Raw genomic sequence first — 21553 nt, 5'->3', positions numbered from 1 at the left:
CCATCTCTGCAGCAATCCACCAACCAGGCCTGTATATTATAGTGGCCAGACAGAAGCCATTTATTCATAAAAGTTTGCCAAAATGCACCTGAAAGACCCTCAGACCATGAAAAACAAAATGATCTGGGCTGATGAGACAAAGCTTGTGTGAATGCCAGGCATCATGTTTGGAGGAAACCAGGCACTGCTCATCACCAGGCCAACAACATCCCTACAGTGAAGCATGGTGGTGGCAGCATCATGCTGTGGGGATGTTCTTCAGCAGCAGAAACTGGGAGACTAGTCAGGAGGAAAAGATGAATGCAGCAATTTACAGAGACATCCTGGATGAAAACCAACAACTCTCATCCAACCTGATGGAGCTTGAGAGGTGGTGCAAGGAAGAATGGGAAAAGTTTATGTCATCGTATTCAAAAATACTCAAGGCCGTAATTGCTGCCAAGTTATTAAGCAAATAAATTGTGTGAATATTGATAGTTTGTACATGTAATATATTTTTAGTTATTTTAAATTTGCGCATAAAAAAAAAAAAAAATTACATGGTTATTATGGAGTACTGTCTGTAGAATTTTGAGGACAAAATGAATGCATTCCACTTTAAAATAAGGCTGTAGCAAAAAATAATGTGGAAAAAGTGAAGCGCTTTGAATATTTTCCGGATTAACTGTGCTTTGTTGAGAATTTTGCAGGTGTCTAAAAAACTTGTAGTGACTTATTCATTTAAACTGCAAGTTGATTCAATATTTTTTTTTCTATTATTAATCAATCCAAAACAATACCATAACAATGCAATCCAATTCCAAAATCAAACACGACCCAGCAACACTCAGAACAGCAATAAACAGAGCAATTGAGAGAACACACAAACAATCCAAAAGTAGTGAAAAAAATATATATTATCAACAAAAGTATCAATATTAGTAACAATTCAATATTATTGAAAAAAATTGTAGGTTAAAATATCACAATTTCTAACCAGCTTTATGTGTCATCTTAGAAACACTCAAGATAAAGGCGGCGACTTTGCCTTGCAAGTACACAGACCAAAGAAGTTGTGTTTTCACCAGGGTTTGTTTGTTTGTCTGTCTGTCAGCAACATGACTCACAAAAAGTTATGGATAGATTCTGATGAAAACTTCCAAGAAATGTCCAAAAAAAATATTATTTGTGTGTACTTTACGACCTCGCACACATGGACCTTGCACACTCGCACTACACCTGGAATTTTGGGAGATGTAGTTTACTACCAGACAAGCCAATTCAAAAGTGTCCTAGAAAATACTACACTGACCAAGTTTTCATTTCATACCGCAGCACATCACAGTATTATTGTGATGATTTTGATACCGAAATACCACGGTATTTATAATATGGTTACACCCGTATTATAGGGTTGTTTAGGATGGAGCTGAAGTCTAACCTTCAATGGTGACCACATCCCTCTGACTTTCTTCATTGTGACCAGTATGAGCGTCCTCTGCATCTCCCCCTGCCTCGCCTCTCCTCTTGTCAGGACGGCGGAATACACTAGCAGCAGACAGACCTCCAGACTTGATGAACTCCTGCTGCTCCTTCAGGATGTCTGCCTCGGAGTCTGTTGGCTTGGGACGCTGCAACATCCCTCTAGAGAAGAACAGTAACAAGAAGAAAGCTGCATTATTTTCTATATTGCTTGTTATTAGGGGGACAGGTGAGCTGGAAACCATCCCAGATGACTTAATGCTTTTTGCATGACACCCTTGCACTTGCCATCTGTCCATCACAGGGCACATATAGACAAACAACTTTAACATTTGTCTATGAAGGAATTCCTGTGGGAAGTGCTCAGAGAGTATGGGGTATCGGACTGTCTTATTGGGGCGGTCTGCTCCCTGTACGATCAGTGTCAGAGCTTGGTCCGCACTGCCGGCAGTAAGTCAAACACATTTCCAGTGAGGGTTGGACTCCGCCAAGGCTTTACTTTGTCACCGATTCTGTTCATAACTTTTATGGACAGAATTTCTAGGCGCAGTCAATGTGTTGAGGGGTTCCGATTTGGTGGCAGCGGGATTAGGTCTTTGCTTTTTGCAGATGATGTGGTCCTGATGGCTTCATCTGGCCGGGATCTTCAGCTCTCACTGGATCGGTTCACAGCCGAGTGTGAAGCGACCGGAATGAGAATCAGGACCTCCATGGTTCTCGCCCGGAAAAGGGTGGAATGCCATATCCGGGTTGGGGAGAAGACCCTGCCCCAAGTGGAGGAATTCAAGTACCTAGGAGTCTTGTTCACAAGTGAGGGAAGAGTGGATCGTGAGATCGACAGGCGGATCGTTGCGGCGTCTTCAGTAATGCGGACGTTGTACCGATCCGTTGTGGTGAAGAAGGAGCTGAGCCGGAAGGCAAAGCTCTCAATTTACCAGTGGATCTACGTTCCCATCCTCACCTATGGTCATGAGCTTTGGGTCATGACCGAAAGGATAAGATCACGGGTATAAGCGGCCGAAATTAGTTTCCTCCGCCGTGTGGCGGGGCTCTCCCTTAGAGATAGGGTGAGAAGCTCTGTCATCCGGGAGGAACTCAAAGTAAAGCCGCTGCTCCTTCACATCGAGAGGGGCCAGATGAGGTGGTTTGGGCATCTGGTCAGGATGCCACCAGAACGCCTCCCTAGGGAGGTGTTTAGGGCACGTCCAACCGGTAGGAGGCCACTGGGAAGACCCAGGACACGTTGGGAAGACTACGTCTCCCGGCTGACCTGGGAACGCCTCGGGATCCCCCGGGAAGAGGTGGACGAAGTGGCTGGGGAGAGGGAAGTCTGGGCTTCCTTGCTTAGGCTGCTGCCCCCGCGACCCGACCTCGGATAAGCGGAAGAAGATGGATGGATGGATGGATGGGTTTAACATTGACCCGGATGGACAGTTTAGTCTCCAATGAACCAAAAATTATGGTGTTTTGGATTCGGGAGAAAAACAACAACGCCTATATCACTAGCTCTTATTGTGTTGATCCCCCATTCAAATAAACTATTGGCAGGCATTAATATTTGATGGACAGGTAGCGCTATGTGGGACCCAGTTGGATGACACCAATATAAATACTAGTTCCGCCTCTGTTGAGACCTACATAATACGTCACAACAGTCCAGTGGTACTAATAACTGTATTGAGTGTATTGTACCATTTAGGATAAACTGCAGGCTTTATAGAAATAAAATATATTCGTTTGATGGCGGACTGTGTTATTACGTGTAGCTAAGATTACATTAAAATCCTAAATAAGTAACCCAAACGGGTAAATTCACATCTTAGAACACAGAAAATGTGTAACATCGAGCAAAAGTAACTACTTACACGACAATACGGCTACAAAATTGCTTTTTTAGATGAGGTTTTGTGAGTTGTGCTAGCTAATCTGACTTTGTGCATGCTTTGCAGCAGCGAAACTAGCCAAAACACGGAAGTTCTCAGATGTGACGTTAAACATAATACTTTCAAAATAAAAGCCCGGCCTTTAAACGGAAAATGTTTTTTACAACTTCATCATACTCATCACGTTGAATATGTTAGGAATGGGGTTTGCAGGAAATTTAGATGCAAATGTCGTTCGATCCTGCCGTTCCCATCACAATTTACGTGATAGCAGCCTGAGGGCATGTTTTATTTTTATGGCTTCCTCCCTTGCGCAGACTGTATGGGACGGTTCAATTGAGGATGCTTGGTTTGTGCTGAGACGTTTTCAAGCCCGCTACGAGAATTACATTTTTGCTGACTGCACGATGGTCAACCTTTGCTGTCTTTGCTGCGGTGAAATCCCTCAACCCCGCCCCCCTCGGTCGGACCAGCCGGGACCACCGCGGGATCCCCACAGCACTGTGCAGCTGCAGCCTGCTGGCTGCACGAGCAATGCAGGGCTGACGGGGAAACCTAAAGGGGGAAACAGCAAGAGTAGAGCTGTATATATGATCCACGATGCAAGGAAAAGCCAGTAAATAAATACAACGAGAGTCTGACATGCAAGACGTGCAGGATGCTCTCCTCCGACCCGGACTCTGCGGAAGACACCGAGGCCAGTGCTCACAATGATGCTGAGCAAGAGGAGCGGGATGACTCTCCGGCTGAGAGTGATGTGGAGGAGGTAGGAGCAGTGCATCACATGGCCAAAGATAGTCATGTTAAAAAATGTCATTTTTGTTTATTATAAGTAGCCTACAACATGTGATTATAATTGTATGACTCAATATTGTTAACTTTAATGGAGGTGGCGACTTGTCCAGGGTGTACGCCGCCTTCCGCCCGATTGTAGCTGAGATAGGCGCCAGCACCCCCCGCAACCCCAAAAGGAATTAAGTGGTAGAAAAATGGATCGATGGTAAATGGGTTGTACTTGTATAGCGCTTTTCTACCCCTTTTTAAGGAGCCCAAAGCGCTTTGACAGTATTTCCACATTCGCCCATTCATGCAAGACACTCACCAGGACCCATCAGGAGCAAGGGTGAAGTGTCTTGCCCAAGGACACAATCGACGTGACTATATGGTAGAAGGTGGGGATTGAACCAATAACCCTCAGATTGCTGGCACAGCCACTCTACCAACTTCGCCACGCCGTCCCCCAGGAAAATACGTATTGTAAGATCATAAACAAACTGTTTACACTGGTTCTCATATATGGGGTGCTATAGACACAGGGACACTCCAGGTGGTACTTGGGATTCTGAATATGAACTGTACACACAAAAAACTTATCAACCCAACTGCTGGGTTATGAAGTGTGAAACCTATTTATGGTCATTTACATGGTAGTTTATGCGCAACCCAATGCGTGGGTTTAAAATCTTTATGAGTAAATACAAACAAAACAATGTGAATCCTTACAAAAATATGTATTTTACAGTATCATATTAATGCATAATGCTAAAGTGCTAAATGTTTGTGTTTACATAAAAATATCCACAAATTCTTTTTTGCTTTGTTTTTGGTTACAGGACTGAACATAAGCTTTATCTCAGTAATAAATCAATGATGCTAAAGCACTGTTGTACGGTATATACGTTATAGTTTAGTCTTGATTTGAAGGGACAACGCACAGAAACATTAAGCTCAAAGACAGATATGTTCTGTACCAGATTATAGCTAAATAGCCAATTTCCATCTGCAGTCCCTGGCTAGCTAAATTAAAGGGATACAAAAATCATGCAATAAAATTATTACAATAAAATCATATCATATCATCTTTTCTACAACAAAAAATCCGCAGAAAATGCTTTGTTCCTGGCTGAAAATAATATTTAACAAGAAAGTAATATTTTGAAATATACTGGTTATGCATATTAAGTAAAATATGAATGCATTGTTTTGCTGTTTCTTGCACTTAAGAAATGTATGCTTTTATTTTGTTATTTATTTGATTTTTTTTTTTTTCATTATTATTATTATTATTATTATTCACACTGTCATCCCAAGACAAACTGCCTGTTTGTGTTACACAAACAGGTCAATATAATCATTGTAAACAGTCAGCCATTGGAAGAAGGTAAAACACTTAATGACTATTTTTTTGTTACGATTTTATCATTTAAAATTGATATAAATTATAATCTAAAAATAATTGTTAACATTAAGGAAAATAATGGATTTTGAGTTTTTTTCTTTCCTGCCTTTTTAAATACGTTGTGTTTATGTCTATATCCTGGAATTCTTCTCACTGCTGTTGATTATTTGGTGTTAGTAAATGCCACCAACAAGCGTCCTGTGATTGAGCTATCATCATATGCAACTTTTTTTTTTACGAATCTGCAACAAAATATTATATATATATATATCTATATATATATAGATATATATACAGATATATATATATATATATATATAAACACAGATTGTGTTAGATGTAACGGAATACAATGATTTGCAAATCCTTTTCAACCCATATTCAGTTGAATGCACTACAAAGACAAGATATTTGATGTTCAAACTCATAAACCTTTTTTTTTTGCACGTAATAATTAACTTAGAATTTCATGGCTGCAACACGTGCCAAAGTAGTTGGGAAAGGGCATGTTCACCAATTTGTTACATCACATTTTCTTTTAAAAACACTCAATAAATGTTTGGGAACTGAGGAAACTAATTGTTGAAGCTTTGAAAGTGGAATTCTTTACCATTCTTGCTTGATGTACAGCTTAAGTTGTTCAACTGTCCGGGTAGGGTCTTGTTGTCGTATTTTACGGTTCATAATGCGCCACACATTTTCGATGGGAGACATGTCTGGACTACAGGCGGGCCAGGAAAGTACCCGCACTCTTTTACTACAAAGCCACGCTGTTGTAACACGTGGTTTGACGTTGTTTTGCTGAAATAAGCAGGGGCGTCCATGATAACGTTGCTTGGATGACAACATATGTTGCTCCAAAACCTGTATGGACCATTCAGCATTAATGATGCCTTCACAGATGTGTAAGTTGCCCATGTCTTGGGCACTAATACACCCCCATACCATCACAGATGTTGGCTTTTGAACTTTGCGCCTATAACAATCTGGATGGTTATTTTCCTCTTTGTTCCGGAGGACACCACGTCCACAGTTTCCAAATATAATTTGAAATGTGGACTCATTAGACCACAGAACACTTTTCTACTTTACATCCGTCCATCTTAGATGAGCTTGGACCCAGCGAAGCCGGCGGCGTTTCTGGGTGTTGTTGATGAATGGCTTTCTCTTTGCATAGTAGAGTTTTAACTTGCACTTACAGATGTAGCGACCAACTGTAGTTACTGACAGTGGTTTTATGAAGTGTTCATGAGCCCATGTGGTGATATCCTTTACATACTGATGTCGGTTTTTGATGCAGTACTGCCTGAGGGATCAATGGTCCGTAATATCATCCCTTACGTGCAGTGATTTCTCCAGATTCTCTGAACCTTTTGATGATTTTACGGACCGTAGATGGTAAAATCCCTAAATTCCTTGCAATAGCTCGTTGAGAAATATTGTTCTAAAACTGTTCGACAATTTGCTTAAATATTGGTGACCCTCACCCCATCCTTGTTTGTGATATACCTAGCATTTTATGGAAGCCGCTTTTTTACCTAATCATGGCACCCACCTGCACACCTGTGGGATGTTCCAAAGAAGTGTTTGATGAGCATTCCTTAACTTTATCAGTATTTATTGCCACCTTTCCCAACTTTTTTGTCACGTTTTGCTGGCATCAAATTCCAAAGTTAATGATTATTTGCCCAAAAAAAAAAATGTTTACCAGTTTTACAACAAATATGTTTTCTTTGTAGCATATTCAACTGAATATGGGTTGAAAATGATTTGCAAATCATTGTATTCCATTTAAATTAACATCTAACACAATTTCCCAACTTATATGGAAACGGGGTTTGTATATATATATATATATATATATATATATATATATATATATATATATATATATATATATATATATATACGTTTGAAAGTTATTTAGTCAATAAAAAAGGTTTTGAAGAGTTGAAATGTTGGCCTGATACTGACTCTATGGTTAAAAAGATTGCAATACATTGTTTGCACGGAGAAATGCATACAATTCATCCTCAAGAGACCATGAATCTCTCCAAAATGCTGCCCTAATCCATCAATTAAATTCAGCAAAACAAAGTATTACATAAAGTACAAAAAAAATACAAACATAACATAATTTATGTTTGTGTCATCATGACAATTGAATACCAAATCACCACCCCCCCACCGCCATATAAATCAAGTGCAGTTGAAACAGCGGAGTGACATCTCTTTTTCGCCTGAGTCAGTCCCATAATGGATGGGTTGTTGTCAGCAAGAATCCTTTCACTCCATTAAGCACAAGCGGTTATGGGTTGACAGAACAGAATCCCTTGAGAAGGACTTACAACTACTAACCAACAAGATGAGGACAAAGTTGTTGTTTTTTTTTTTTAAATCTGGACTTTCCAAACAATCCATGTTGAACTAACATCTGAGTTAATTGTTTTGAATGCATTAGGGAACAAGTAGTAATAAATAACATCTTAGGGGGGCTCTGAGGGAATGGGGAGGGGGGCTTTTGTGGAGGGTGTCCAGGGGAGTCAGTGGGGGGGTGACATCAAACGCAGTGGGCGTGGTCTAAACCAGAAATAAAACTGGAAGTAGGTATATGTTTTACCTACTTTATACCGTTTTCTTAAAGTATGCCTTTTTTTTGTAGTCCAGATGTCATAATGATTTATGACCCCCTAGTTAGAAGTAGTTATTTTCTCTTGTAGTTTTTAAGGAATCCGCCGTCTTTTTCTAGATTCACCATACTGTACCTGTCTTACAGTGGGTTTGTCCAAGATTTGTTTTTTTTAACAAACGTATAGGACGTTGTTCGAGCCTTCTGTACTTTAAAGAGAAAATTTCGACAGCCATCACGATCATTCACAACTCAATGACATGTCTGTTTGACATGGTCTGCACTCAAAAAAACGTTTATAAAAACTTTCTTAAGCTCACATTGTCACATTTAAATGGGCTTAATTAGCTGCCACAATACATCTATTCCCTAATTACATGATGCTGGGCTGTATTTAAAGGTGGGTGGAATAGTATTGGATCTAAGTAAGTTTTCTCAAAATGCAACGCGACAGTTAAAATCTTCAACCACAAAGTGCAAAGAAGATATTTTCGCATTTGGGTTTCTGTGACATATACGTCCGTCTACAACAAGATTATTAAACCCACCTAAATTCTTGGATTGTGAATAAAATAAAGTTCACAGTATCTATAAATGTTGTCATTCATCCAGGTCATTGTAATCTCAGGGCATTCAATCGATCGCAACTGAACTGTTTGGTTTGTCTTGAAGCCTATTTGATGAGTCGGCTTCATCAGTTAATGCTTATTGACTTAGATTGGTCAGATTTAGTTTTAGACTTAGATTGGTCAGATCTAGTCTAGCCGCTGGTGCAAATACCTCAGTAGGCTTCATTGGTTCATGCTCATAGACTTCGATTGGTCAGATCTCATCTAGCGGCTGGTGCCAAAACCCCAAATATTTATGCTCCAAAAACCAGGAGGGTATGCCTTGGCAAGGATGGTTTCGCCCTATTGGAGTGAGAAAAACAACTGTTTTGATGCAAACGAGCAATCCTAACTGTCAAAGCCAACAACAGTCGTTGGCATGTGATTTCCCCTCGGTAGCATTGAGGTATTGTGTGGCAGAACAATCGCTGTGAATCAACTACTACTAGTCCAAAATAGTCAGAATCCCCCACATAAGCATTTCATTCAGTTGTAAACAAATGGCACACATGGCTTTCTGGTCACCTTCTGCGATTCTAATTCCTGTTATTTGTTGGAGACTAAATTGCATAGTCTTTTAGGGATTGGTTGAAAGGATAGTGTTGTATGTGGGAGACAAGTGGTGTCACAGACCACCTCCTCTGATCATGTATGTTTTTTCAACCTTGACATACTGTAGATGACTTCCCTTACTCCTCTTTTGTGCCATTAGTCCTCCTTGTCCAGAACATGTAAATTTTTGTACTCAAATGAGTACTGTTTCTCCCTGAGGTGCAGGCAGACAGCTCAGTGTTGGCCTGAAGAGTTTTTCCATCTATGCTGTGCCATGCGTCGGTTTAGTGGTTGTTTTGTTTCGCCAATATGAATCAGTGCATTGATCATTACACTGGATAGCATGGGTGTGGGGTGTCTGGTCTTTAGGATGCACTAGTCTCTGTCTTAGGGTGTTGGCCTAATTTGAAGTGTACTGGGATGTTGTATTTGTTTAAAAAAATCTTCTGAGTTTCTCAGATAGACCTGATACATGGAATTCCAACTGAATCAGTCTATGAGCATGAACTGATGGAGCCTACTCGGATGAGGCGCAACATCTTCTAAGACAAACCAAACAGTCCAGTTGCGATCGATTGAATGCCCTGAGAAAGTTCACAGTGTGATGTGAAAACAACTAAATCAGTTTTAATGACATACTGTAGCTTTAATTGGATCTCCCGGAGCTTTCTTTCCTTTGATCTATTGGTGCTTATGATAGGCATGCAGAAGCCTCATAATTTACAGCGCGTCCGCATTTATTAACATTTGCAGTACAAGTCATGATGTAACAGCTAATTTTTCTAAGTGCCCATTCTTCATCTTCTTTTTTCTCTCTCTCTCTGCAGCAGCGTCCTGTCAAGCAGTCATTGGGAGCCTGCGTGTGCAGAGAGTCTCACTGGCGCTGCCTGCTGCTCTCTCTGCTCATGTACAGCTGCGTTGGCGCCGTCAGCTGGTGCCAACTGAGCCGGGTCACCAAGATCAGCTTTAACTCCGCCCTCACCTCCGCCTTCTCGGCCTCCTTCGCCCCCTCCCTGCAAAGGATGGGACCTGGAGGCCACGCCATGATCTACCACGACAGCCCCTGCTCCGACGGCTACATCTACATCCCCTTGGCCTTCCTGCTCATGCTGTACGTGCTGTACCTGGTGGAGTGCTGGCACTGCCGGGCCCGCAGCGAGCTGCAGTGCAAAGCAGATATAGACAGCGTGTACGAGCGCGTGGTGCGGATGCAGCAAGCCCAGCCCTGCATTTGGTGGAAGGCCATAAGCTACCACTTTGTGCGCAGGACGCGGCAAGTCACCCGCTACCGCAACGGGGACGCCTACACCACAACGCAGGTGTACAGCGAGAGGGTCAACACGCACGTGGCGGAAGGTGAGTTCGACTACAGCCGCTGTGGCATGAAGGATGTGTCACGTGACCTCAAAGGGTTGGAGGAGCATCCCGCCACCCGCCTGCAGTTCACCAAGTGTTTCAGCTTCACCGAATCCGGCCCGGAGAACGACTACCTCAATCAGCGAGCGAGGTTTTTCTCCGAAATCGAAGGTCTGGATGATTACATGGAGGCCAGGGAAGGCATGCAGCTGAAGAATGTAGACTTTAGGGAGAACCTGATAGCGTATGTGCACCCAGATAAGATGCCCTGGTACACGACCCAGGTGGCCTTCTGGCTGGCGGCTCTCGTCATGCTCTCCTGGCCTTTAAGAGTCCTGATTGAGTACCGCACTGCATACGTGCACTACCGCATAGAGAAGCTGTTTGGGATCGGGTACACATGCTGCGGCGCCTCACCGTTAGACGAAGACAGGACTGTTAGTAGTGGCTGCGCTATCCCGAGAGTTGACACGCTAGACAGTACGGAACTGGAGTGGCACATCCGCTGTAACCACCAGGTGATCCCCAGCTACTCCGAGGCCATGCTGATAAACCTGAGCGCAGACTCTTTCCACGACACCGAATGCACCACATCCTCAAACTGCCACCTTCTGGACCCCAGCCCCACCACTCAGAGCTACGGCGCGCTCCAGAGTCAACCCGGCGACAGAAGCGGACGGGAGGGCAGGAGCAGCAGGAGGATGAGGAGGAGGACCAACACCAGCTCGAGCTGCTCCTCCCTCTTCTCCTGCCAGGGGGCCCGCTTCCGCTCTCGCCTGTCCTCGGCCACGTCGCGCTTCTCCATCTGCCGCATGTACGGTTCGCGCCGCACGGTGGCACTGTGGAGGAGCCGCAGCAGCAACATGACTGACGAGCGCGAAGGAATGCGCTCAGACTCCAGTCAGCTGGCCCTCAGCGACAGTCCGCCCAATTACAGCGATGCAAGATTCTTCCCCGTGCTTATCATGCACGGGCCTGATGGCGGCGGGGACGAGGATGGCGAAAGGGCGGAGCTTTGCCACATAGAAAGAGACTCATCGTGCGTGGAGACGGCTCTGTGAAATTTACTCCAAACTTGTTCCACATGTATACTGACAAATGAAAGGATGCGGGAGTCCATTTTGCATTTTGTAGAACCAACAATATGCTAAAAGTTTTATATGTATACACTGCAAAAACTTACCAGGATTATTTTCACAGCATTTTTTCATAATAAAATACTGTAATCATAGTCCACTGTAATATCACAATAAATTACTGTAAATTCACGGTGCCGTAGACTACCTTGAACTTTCTGGTTCAACTGAGAAGGTATCAATAAATTAAAATTGTGAAGTTAAAACATCTGGTTGTAATTTTATAGTAATTAACTATAACATTGATTAAATTCAAATGTAATTAAAAAAAAATTAAATTGATTATTACATTTTATTGCAATAACAATAAAATTAAAACTGTGTAATTATAAAAATGTAATTGTAATGTTATTGTAATTAACTGTAAAATCACATCTCTGCATTTACAGTAAATTTCTGTGAATATATTTTACAGTAAATTACTGTATATGAAAGTAATGTAATTGTTAGATAGTAATTTGTGTGAATTTTCAATGGAAATGTTTACAGTGGGTGCAGCTCAATCATCCATCCATCCATCTTCTTCCGCTTATCCAAAGTCGGGTTGCGGGGGCAACAGCCTAAGCAGGGAAGCCCAGACTTCCCTCTCCCCAGCCACTACGTCTAGCTCTTCCCGGGGGATCCCGAGGCGTTCCCAGGCCAGCCGGGAGACATAGTCTTCCCAACGTGTCCTGAGTCTTCCCCGTGGCTTCCTACCGGTTGGACGTGCCCTAAACACCTCCCCAGGGAGGCGTTCGGGTGGCATCCTGACCAGATGCCCGAGCCACCTCCTCTGGCTCCTCTCGATGTGCAGCTCAATCAAATAGAATATATTTGAAAAGCAAATTTGTTTCAGTGGCCCCATTCTAAATTCAGTACTGTATATCTCATAAAATGTAAGAAATTGTGATCAAAATACATTTTATGAAATGCAAATACTTCCCAAGGCTATAATTTGTTCATATGTCTGAAATATTAAACTTCTAAAGTCAAATACATTTTTGCACAATATTCTCATATATTGAGATGCACGTCAGCTTTGTGTAGATTGTATTTTAGAAGCCTAACTTTTTCATCACTTTCATAAAACATATTATACCATTTTTTTTTATCCTAAGTTAAGCATTTTAAAGCAAAAAATGGCTGAATAAACTAAAAATATCAGTATTATTGGCTACAAGAAGAGATCAAACCAGCCAGAGAAGGCTGTTCAGTACTGGGCCTTTGTTTAATCAGCATGACTATATTGGATTTAAAAAGTTTATTTTAAACATTCATACAAGACGAAAGGGTGTTATTTTGGGCTCTCATTAAGTTGAAATTTGTATTTTGTAGGTGATTAACATGTTTGCATGTTGTAGCTATGAAAATATCTGACTTATAGTTAAAGATTCCTGCTATACGGAAATTCATTTATCGCAGTAGTGTCAGGAACCAATCAACAGCGAAGGACAACTACTTTTAAAATGTGCCAGAGGGCCAGTACAAATAAAGCTGGGCCACGATTAAAATGTTCTCTTACCACAAATTCATCCTTTGCTGCAGTGGCGGCGTGTTGATGAAGTCAAACAAGGATGTGCAGAGTAGCTGTCAGCGGTCATCATCACGAAAAAAACAAAAATATAATGATAGGATAATATGATATGATCCATCCATCCATTTTCTGCCGCTTATTCCCTTTGGGGTCGCGGGGGGCGCTGGTGCCTATCTCAGCTACAATCGGGCGGAAGGCGGTGTACACCCTGGATAAGTCGCCAACTCAGATATGATATGATATGATATGATTTGATTTGATATGATATGATATGATAAGAGACATGACCATTCCATACATTTTCCTCTGCTGAGTTTGCACATTTCCTTATCATATACTGAGCTGAAACCTCAGATCAGGGGTCCCCAAACTACATATTGCAGGGCATTGTGGCCAAACAGCTCAGTTTTTGTTTCATCTGACCACAGAACTTTCCTCCAGAAGGTCTTATCTTTGTCCATGTGATGTCAGATGGAACAAAAATTGAGCTGTTTGGCCACAATACCAAAAAATATGTTTGGAGGAGAAAAGGTGAGGCCTTTAATCCCAGGAGCACCATGCCTACCATCAAGTGTGGTGGTGGTGGTAGTATTATGTTCTGGGCCTGTTTTGCTGACAATGGAACTGGTGCTTTACAGAGAGTAAATGGGACCATGAAAAATGAGGATTGCCTCCAAATTCTTCAGGACAAGCTAAAATCATCAGCCCGGATGTTGGGTCTTGGGTGCAGTTGTGTGTTCCAATAGGACAATGACCCCAAACACATGTCAAAAGTGGTAAAGGAATGGCTAAATCAAGCTAGAATTAGGGTTTTAAATGGCCTTCCCAAAGTCCTGACTTAAACGTGTGGACAATGCTGAAGAAACAAGTCCATGTCAGAAAACCAGCACATTTAGCTGAACTGCACCAATTTTGTCAAGAGGAGTGGTCAAAAATTCAACCAAAAGCTTGCCAGAAGCTTGTGGATGGCTACCAAAAGGGCTTTATTGCAGTGAAACTTGCCAAGGGACATGTAACCAAATATAAATATTGCTGTATGTATACTTTTGACCCAGCAGATTTGGTCACATTTTGAGTAGACCCATAATGAATTCATAAAAGAACCAAACTTCATGAATATTTTTTGTGACCAACAAGTACAGTATGTGCTCCAATCACTCTATCACAAAAAAATAAGAGTTGTAGAACTATTGGAAACTCAAGACAGCCATGACATTATGTTCTTTACAAGTGTCACCACGACTGTATATTTTTTGCGGGGTAAATTAATGTTTTTGTTAAATCTTTCCTTTAGATGATTGCGCAACTCTTCATCAACCTGGTTCATATGGCACATGTCCGTGTCTGTTGGTCAGCATGTCGCCAATATACTGTCATGTTTGCAGAAACATCTATGATATAAAATGACTTTCTACAGCCCGTGTAATGTATTTATTGTGAGTGTGACATAATTTTACTGAATTGGACTAATAAACTCGCTCACCAGCAGCTCATGTGTGCCCCCTACATGGCAGGGGCTTGTAGCTGCCATCCTTCTACAGAGAGGAACATTTCAATTTCCACAGCGTTAGAGTATTGGCTAATCTAACCACTAGGGCAGTGGTTCTCAACGTTTTTTCAGTGATATTTTTAATTCGAGTACCTCCTAATTAGAGCAAAGCATTTTTGGTTGAAAAAAAGAGGCAAAGACGTAAAATACAGCACTATGTCATCAGTTTCTGATTTATTAAATTGTACAACGGTGCAAAATATTGCTCATTTGTAGTGGTCTTTCTTGAACTATTTGGAACAAAAGATACAAAAATAACTAAAAACTTGTTGAAAAATAAACAAGTGATTCAATTATAAATATTTCTACTAGGGGTGGGCAAATTAATGCGTTAATTACGAGTTAACTCATCAATCTATTAACGCCGACAATTATTTTATCGCACATTTGCGTATGTTGTTTACATGCTTTTATTTTGTTAACGCCTTTTCTTACAAAGATGGCGTCGCCCGGATGGGCTTTAGCGTCGAGGGGCTCTTGGTAAGATGGAACATTTGGCAAAAATACCGGACAATTCTGCAAATTTCATGGCTGGCTTGCAGCGTGGTCACTCCGGGATCACTTACGACCGCCAGACAATTCTGGATGTGGATAGATCGGGCCGTTTTGGACTGAATGACGCGTGCTTGCTAGACCGGCTAGCTAGCATGGGAATACTTTGCCGGCTACATCCAGCGGAGTATATGTGTTGTCTGTCTATTTATCAATAATGCAGACGAGGAGTGTTGGCTGAGTTCTTAACGTTTACTTTCAGAGCGTGCATATCACAACATACAAGATGCCGTCATGGCGACAAAACCTATGCATGCTCGTCACTCCTGTTGCATGCTGGGTAGGGTAGTTCTTTTTTCCCCTGCCTCATAACATCACAATATAGTACCATGTATATGCGTTCAGTTTATCAAAGCACCAAGCAAACAATCGGAAAATTCCCATCATATCAATTCCTAGATATGGTCATAATTATTTTAAGTGCACTACGCAGAATAAACACAAAATTATTAATATTGCTACTATGAATAATTTGATCAAAAATTCCCTAAAACAGCCCACTACCTATAATATAGGTTTTTTAAACATAATATCCCTGATAAAAAAAAATGTTTCTGCTGTTACCTCAGAAATTGCCTGTTCAGATGTTATGATTGTGGCTCAGAGATTTGTATGTAGATTATATTTATTTTCCATAAAAAACAGGATAACTTAAATACCCTGGGAGTGGCAATAAGCGTAAATGTTTGTATTTACATTTTTTGAGTTGATTTTCATAAAATATGCTATTTAACTGCTACTGTTTAACAAGGACTGATTTAAATTGTGTTTGCACAACAAATGTTTTGGCGCTTTTGTTCATGTGGGAGAATATTCCAATAAAGGTGCACTACACACTACTTTTGAATTCATTATTGGGCATTGCGTATACAATGCAGTTAATCGCGATTAATCTGAGGAATAGTGCGATTAACTTCGATTAAAAATTTTAATCGTTGCCCAGCCCTAATTTCTACACATAGAAGTAATCATCAACTTAAAGTGCCCTCTTTGGGGATTGTAATAGAGATCCATCTGGATTCATGAACTTAATTCTGAATATTTACTCACAAAAAAAGAAATCTTTAACATCAATATTTATAGAACATGTCCACAAAATATGTAGCTGTCAACACTGAATATTGCATTGTTGCATTTCTTTTAACAGTTTATGAACTTACATTCATATTTTGAATGTAAATTATTATTCAATATTGTATTATCGATATTGTATAATTCAATAGACATATTTATAAAGGATTTTTGAATTGTTGCTATTTTTAGAATATTTTTTAAAAATCTCATGTACCCCCTAGCATACTTTTAAGGACCCCCAGGGGTACGCGTCCCCCCATTTGAGAACCACTGCACTAGGGGTTACAATTTCAAAGTGTTTGTTATTCCAATAGCCTATAGAGGCACATCCGGGCACTTACGGGTTTGAGGTAATGGTCAAGACACGCCCCATTAGGTTACTCTTTATTTACCTGAATCAGTGCAGATTTGGGTGTATTTTGAGGCAAATGTAAAAGCGATAATGAAAAAAATATTTATAATGGGATGGAGTGGATTTATACACTTATAAGAAAAATATGGTTTTTAATTATTTAAACAATGTATCATCACCAAGAGGTATAGTAGTCCCTACAAAATCACTTCATTTGACACTCACAGTGTTTAGAAAAGAAAAGATTGGAGGCACATCGATCATTTACCTCTAGAGGGGTCCACGAATTAAACATTAAACGGTAAAATACATGGTTGGACTTATTGGTGCATCGCTAACATATTTAATTGACAAAACGAGTGCCGTGTGGATGTAATAGTGACGCTAATGAGAAGAACGATAAGTTTATTTGCAGTTGATTTCCTGCTAGAAATATTAGTCCCATCTTCTATTCATGTCTGTAATTGTTTTTATTGAGTGAAGTACATATTTTCTCCCATTATTTAGCTGTATATGTTCCTGTTGTTCAGCTTTAATCTGTGCTAGCGGTATCTGGTATGATTCAGTATATGCTGTTTGACGCTACGGGAGATTCATTCATTTAGTTTATAAATACTATTAAGGATATTTTTTGTTATGTTAACAAATAGCAAATGTGATCATCCGTAAATTTTCCTGCACAACAAAAACAACTAAGTTTTCAGTTTGTTTTATTAAAATCGACAACAAATATACGGTGAAGTGGACCAACAATCACAATTAAATTAGATTAGATTTGTTTATTTAAAAGGGGACAATACAATTTCAGAAAAACACATGACTACACATGGTTAAAAAAAGCCAGAATTAGCTAGTTTTCATCTGTAGTCCCCAGGTCATGATGTAAAAAAGCAGTAAAATTACAATTTAAAAGAAAAGGAAAAGAAAGAGAGAAAAAAAGAAAAAAACACATAATACATATACAATATGATGAAAAATGAAATACAACATCACAACATAATATTTATCTTAGCATCAAAACAGGCTCATCTTTTAGTGCTGGCAGCTGCCCACGTTGTTAAACCACATTTGAAAATAATTTTGTGAAGTCCTTGTAAATTGTGACCAGTTTAACCACCTCAGGTACTGAGTTCCACACATTTCCCTCATTACTGACCAGGCTGACTCACTGAAAGTGATCCTGCGCACAGGAATATAACAGTCACCTCTGACAGAGCCTGGAGTGACACGCTTACGGCTGTTTCTTTGGCTGATGAACTCTGCCGGAGGATCTGGAGCCAATTTATGCAGTACTTTATAGGTCAAATTTAAGTCTGCAAGTGTGTGAAGAGTGTCCCAGTTTAAAATACTTTATTTTTTAGAATGGCACAGTGATGATAATGCCTAGATTTTTTTATCCATAACTTTAATTTTCCTACAACATTTATTACAAGGACTTAACATGGCGTTAGTTTATTTGAACAACCAGGTCTTGGTAGGATAGTTCTAGCAACCTCAAAAGAACACATATTGATGTGATATGTTGTCCTCTCTTTACGTTTAGTTCTGCTTTCAATCACTAACATAATATTAGAGAATAAACTTGATTGTATCACAGAAAATTTCTCAAACAAATCAAACTTTCAGACATTTTACAAAGTGATCGCTGCAGACCCAAGCATGGTCTGATTGTATTCCACATAATGATGAAAGTGATCATTTTGAGAGCCATGTTCTTCATCGCACTTTCGTGTTTTCCCTGACTTTATTACCTTTATGAACCACTTCTTTTGGGACTCTATAAAAGCTCTTTGCTATCTCTATATTTGAACAAGTGGAACTCCCAAGTACAGAACAGCAATATGGCATTTTCTGCTCAAACTTTCCACACACTCTTACTTGTTTTAATGCTACACTGATTGGGCTCAAACTGGTGGACCATCATGAGAATTTAACCGCAAAGAAAAACGAATGTGATATCATCACAACCCAGCAATCAGGAGATTATTATTTTGTGTATACAGTATTGAATCATGTCCCCTTGCATACTAACCAGCCACTGCTGTATATGGAGAAATTAGGTAATTTGAATCGAGTTATTTAACTATATTTATAGATACAGGTCACACAGTATCATGTTTCACACATACAATAAGGGCAGAACAGTAGGTGCACAAGAGATTGTAACAAAAACAACAACATGAGTTTTATGTATTGTGGTTGTAAAACAATGATACGTTTTCGATTACCGATATCATGGTGAGGTGTATTAATTAACTCATATTATGTTCTACATATGGTGAATGCTCATATTCATCTTGGAGAAAGCAAACATTCAAGTTTGAGTACACAATGGTATTTCAGTTTGACCACATGATAAGATAAGGCCCCTTAGTCTGATATCCGCAGGTGAATTGGATCACTTCTCGTAGGAAGGAGGCCCTAATTGGGACTATGGAATGCAAAAATGATAGCCATATAAATGAGAGGAGACTACCTGTCGAGTTCAAACACCAACCTTTAAGCTATGACTTAAAGCAGTTGTTTTTCCAGTCACTTACACACGAACATCTCCTTTTACGTGCAATGGGCGTCATAGCTCGGTTTGTAGAGTGGCCTTGCCAGCAACTTGAGGGTTGCAGGTTCGATTCCCGCTTCCGCCATCCTAGTCACTGCCGTTGTGTCCATGGGCAAGACACTTTACCCACATGCTCCCAGTGCCACCCACACTGGTTTAAATGTAACTTAGATATTAGGTTTCACTATGTAAAGCGCTTTGAGTCACTAGAGAAAAGCGCTATACACTGTAAATATAATTCACAAAAATCACTTCACTTTATGGTCAGGTGGTGCTGTTTAGGCTTAGTGCACATACAGACCAGACTTGCCAACCTTGAGACCTCCGAATTCGGGAGATGTGAGGGGCGGAGTTTGGTGGTAGCGGGGTGTATATTGTAGCTTCCCGGAAGAGTTAGTGCTGCAAGGTATTCTGGGCATTTGTTATGTTGTGTTTATGTTGTGTTACGGTGCGGATGTTCTCGCGAAATGTGTTTTTTATTCTTGTTTGGTGTGGGTTCACAGTGTTGCGCATATTTGTAACAATGTTAAAGTTGTCTATACGGCTACCCTCAGTGTGACCTGTATAGCTGTTGATCAAGTATGCCTTGCATTCACTTTTGTATGGAGGAAAAGCAGATGTGACAACAAGTTGTGGAAGACGCTAATCGCAGTGCCTTTAAGGCACGCCCCCAATATTGTTGTCCATGTGGAAATCGCGAGAAATTCAGGAGACTGATGGCCCTGGGAGGTAGGGGCACTGAAATTTGGGAGTCTCCCGGAAAAATTGGGAGGATTGGCAAATATGACACAGACAGACAAAGAAGGAATATATAAACTGATGGTTTGGCTTCTCCAAGGCTGGAACCCTCCATTTTTGACTAAAATTCCCCTGGGTACTGCAGAACTGTTTAAATGACGCTCGCTTATAATATAGCAACTTTTTGTTCAGCAAAGGATCTCCGAAGTCTCTTTAGATCCAACTACGGAGCCACGTCTTCCCTCGACCTGGGAGGGAACAACAACACCAGAAATACACTTCAATGGAAAGTCCTCGAATGAATACCTCCCATGAATAGGTCATATATTGCAGTGGTTCTCAAATTTTTTTTAGTGATGTACCCCCTGTGAACATTTTTTTAATTCAAGTACCCCTAATCAGAGCAAAGCATTTTTGGTTGTAAAAAAAGAGATAAAGAAGTCAAATACAGCACTATGTCATCAGTTTCTAATTTATTAAATTGTATAACAGTGCAAAATATTGCTTATTTGTAGTGGTCTTTCTTGAACTATTTGGAAAAAAAGATATAAAAATAACTAAAAACTTGTTGAAAAATAAACAATTGATTCAATTATAAATAAAGATTTCTACACATAGAAGTAATCATCAACTTAAAGTGCCCTCTTTGGGGATTGTAATAGAGATCCATCTGGATTCATGAAATTAATTCTAAACATTTCTTCACAAAAAATAAATCTTTAACATCAATATTTATGGACCATGTCCACAAAAAAATTTAGCTGTCAACACTGAATATTGCATTGTTGCATTTCTTTTCAGTTTGTGAATTTACGTTTATATTTTGTTGAAGTATTATTCAATAAATATATTTATGAAGGATTTTTTAAATTGAGGGCAGCACGGTGGGCGAAGGGTTAGTGTGTCTGCCTCACAATGCAAAGATCCTGAGTAATCCTGTGTTCAATCCCGGGCTCGGGATCTTTCTGTGTCGAGTTTGCATGTCCTCCCAATGACTGCGTGGGTTCCCTCCGGGTACTCCGGCTTTCTCCCACCTTCAAAGACATGCACTTGGGGATAGGTTGATTGGCAACACTAAATGGTCCCTAGTAGAGATGCGCGGTTTGCAGTCTCATCCGCGGATTCCGCGGATAAACCGCCGGTGACATGACGAAAAAATTGATTTTAATTATATTCGGGCGGGTGGCGGTTCAACCATCGAGAAATATTTGATATACATGGTTCTGGGATCGGTATCCTTTGCCATTCAAAGAGCCATTTAAGACACGTGTCATAAAGCGAAGAAGACAATAGGAGACACTGTTATTCTCTTAAATGACTGAGGGCAATCACCCAGAAAATAAGTATTGGGGCATGCTGTGAAGCCATTGACTTTGACACCTTTTACAACATGTAGATCTGCTTGTTAATCCAG

The 21553-nt window shown here is 40.5% G+C and overlaps 2 protein-coding genes across 3 annotated transcripts in view; one reads left to right on the top strand and one right to left on the bottom strand.

The window, feature by feature from the left end:
* Positions 1 to 3470, bottom strand: part of rpap1 (RNA polymerase II associated protein 1) — a 40509-nt gene extending 37039 nt beyond the window's left edge. For both annotated transcript variants that reach the window (XM_061895826.1, XM_061895825.1), the window contains exons 1-2: positions 3327 to 3470; positions 1421 to 1623 (exon numbers count right to left, since the gene is read on the bottom strand). In XM_061895826.1, the coding sequence (XP_061751810.1) occupies positions 1421 to 1619 (199 nt within the window). In that variant the 5' untranslated portion in view covers positions 1620 to 1623; positions 3327 to 3470. The remainder of the gene's footprint in view (positions 1 to 1420; positions 1624 to 3326) is intronic.
* A 99-nt stretch (positions 3471 to 3569) lies between these two features.
* si:dkey-13p1.4 (transmembrane protein 151B) lies at positions 3570 to 11937 on the top strand. The gene is made up of 2 exons (XM_061895829.1): positions 3570 to 4110; positions 10140 to 11937. Exons 1-2 carry the CDS (start codon positions 4003 to 4005, stop codon positions 11727 to 11729), a joined length of 1698 nt encoding a protein of 565 aa, XP_061751813.1. The 5' UTR covers positions 3570 to 4002; the 3' UTR covers positions 11730 to 11937.
* Positions 11938 to 21553: the final 9616 nt, after the last annotated feature.

Source organism: Nerophis ophidion, linkage group LG03 (genome assembly GCF_033978795.1).
Source record: "Nerophis ophidion isolate RoL-2023_Sa linkage group LG03, RoL_Noph_v1.0, whole genome shotgun sequence".
Lineage (NCBI taxonomy): Eukaryota > Metazoa > Chordata > Actinopteri > Syngnathiformes > Syngnathidae > Nerophis > Nerophis ophidion.
This window is presented reverse-complemented; position numbering and strand designations above follow the sequence as displayed.

What these genes read in the sequence shown, in the direction of transcription:
- si:dkey-13p1.4 (XM_061895829.1), top strand. Translation starts at nt 4,003, where the DNA reads ATGCTCTCCTCCGACCCGGACTCTGCGGAAGACACCGAGGCCAGTGCT. An exon ending in CTGAGAGTGATGTGGAGGAG is followed by an intron (nt 4,111 to 10,139) that starts GTAGGAGCAGTG and finishes CTCTCTCTGCAG; the next exon opens with CAGCGTCCTGTCAAGCAGTC.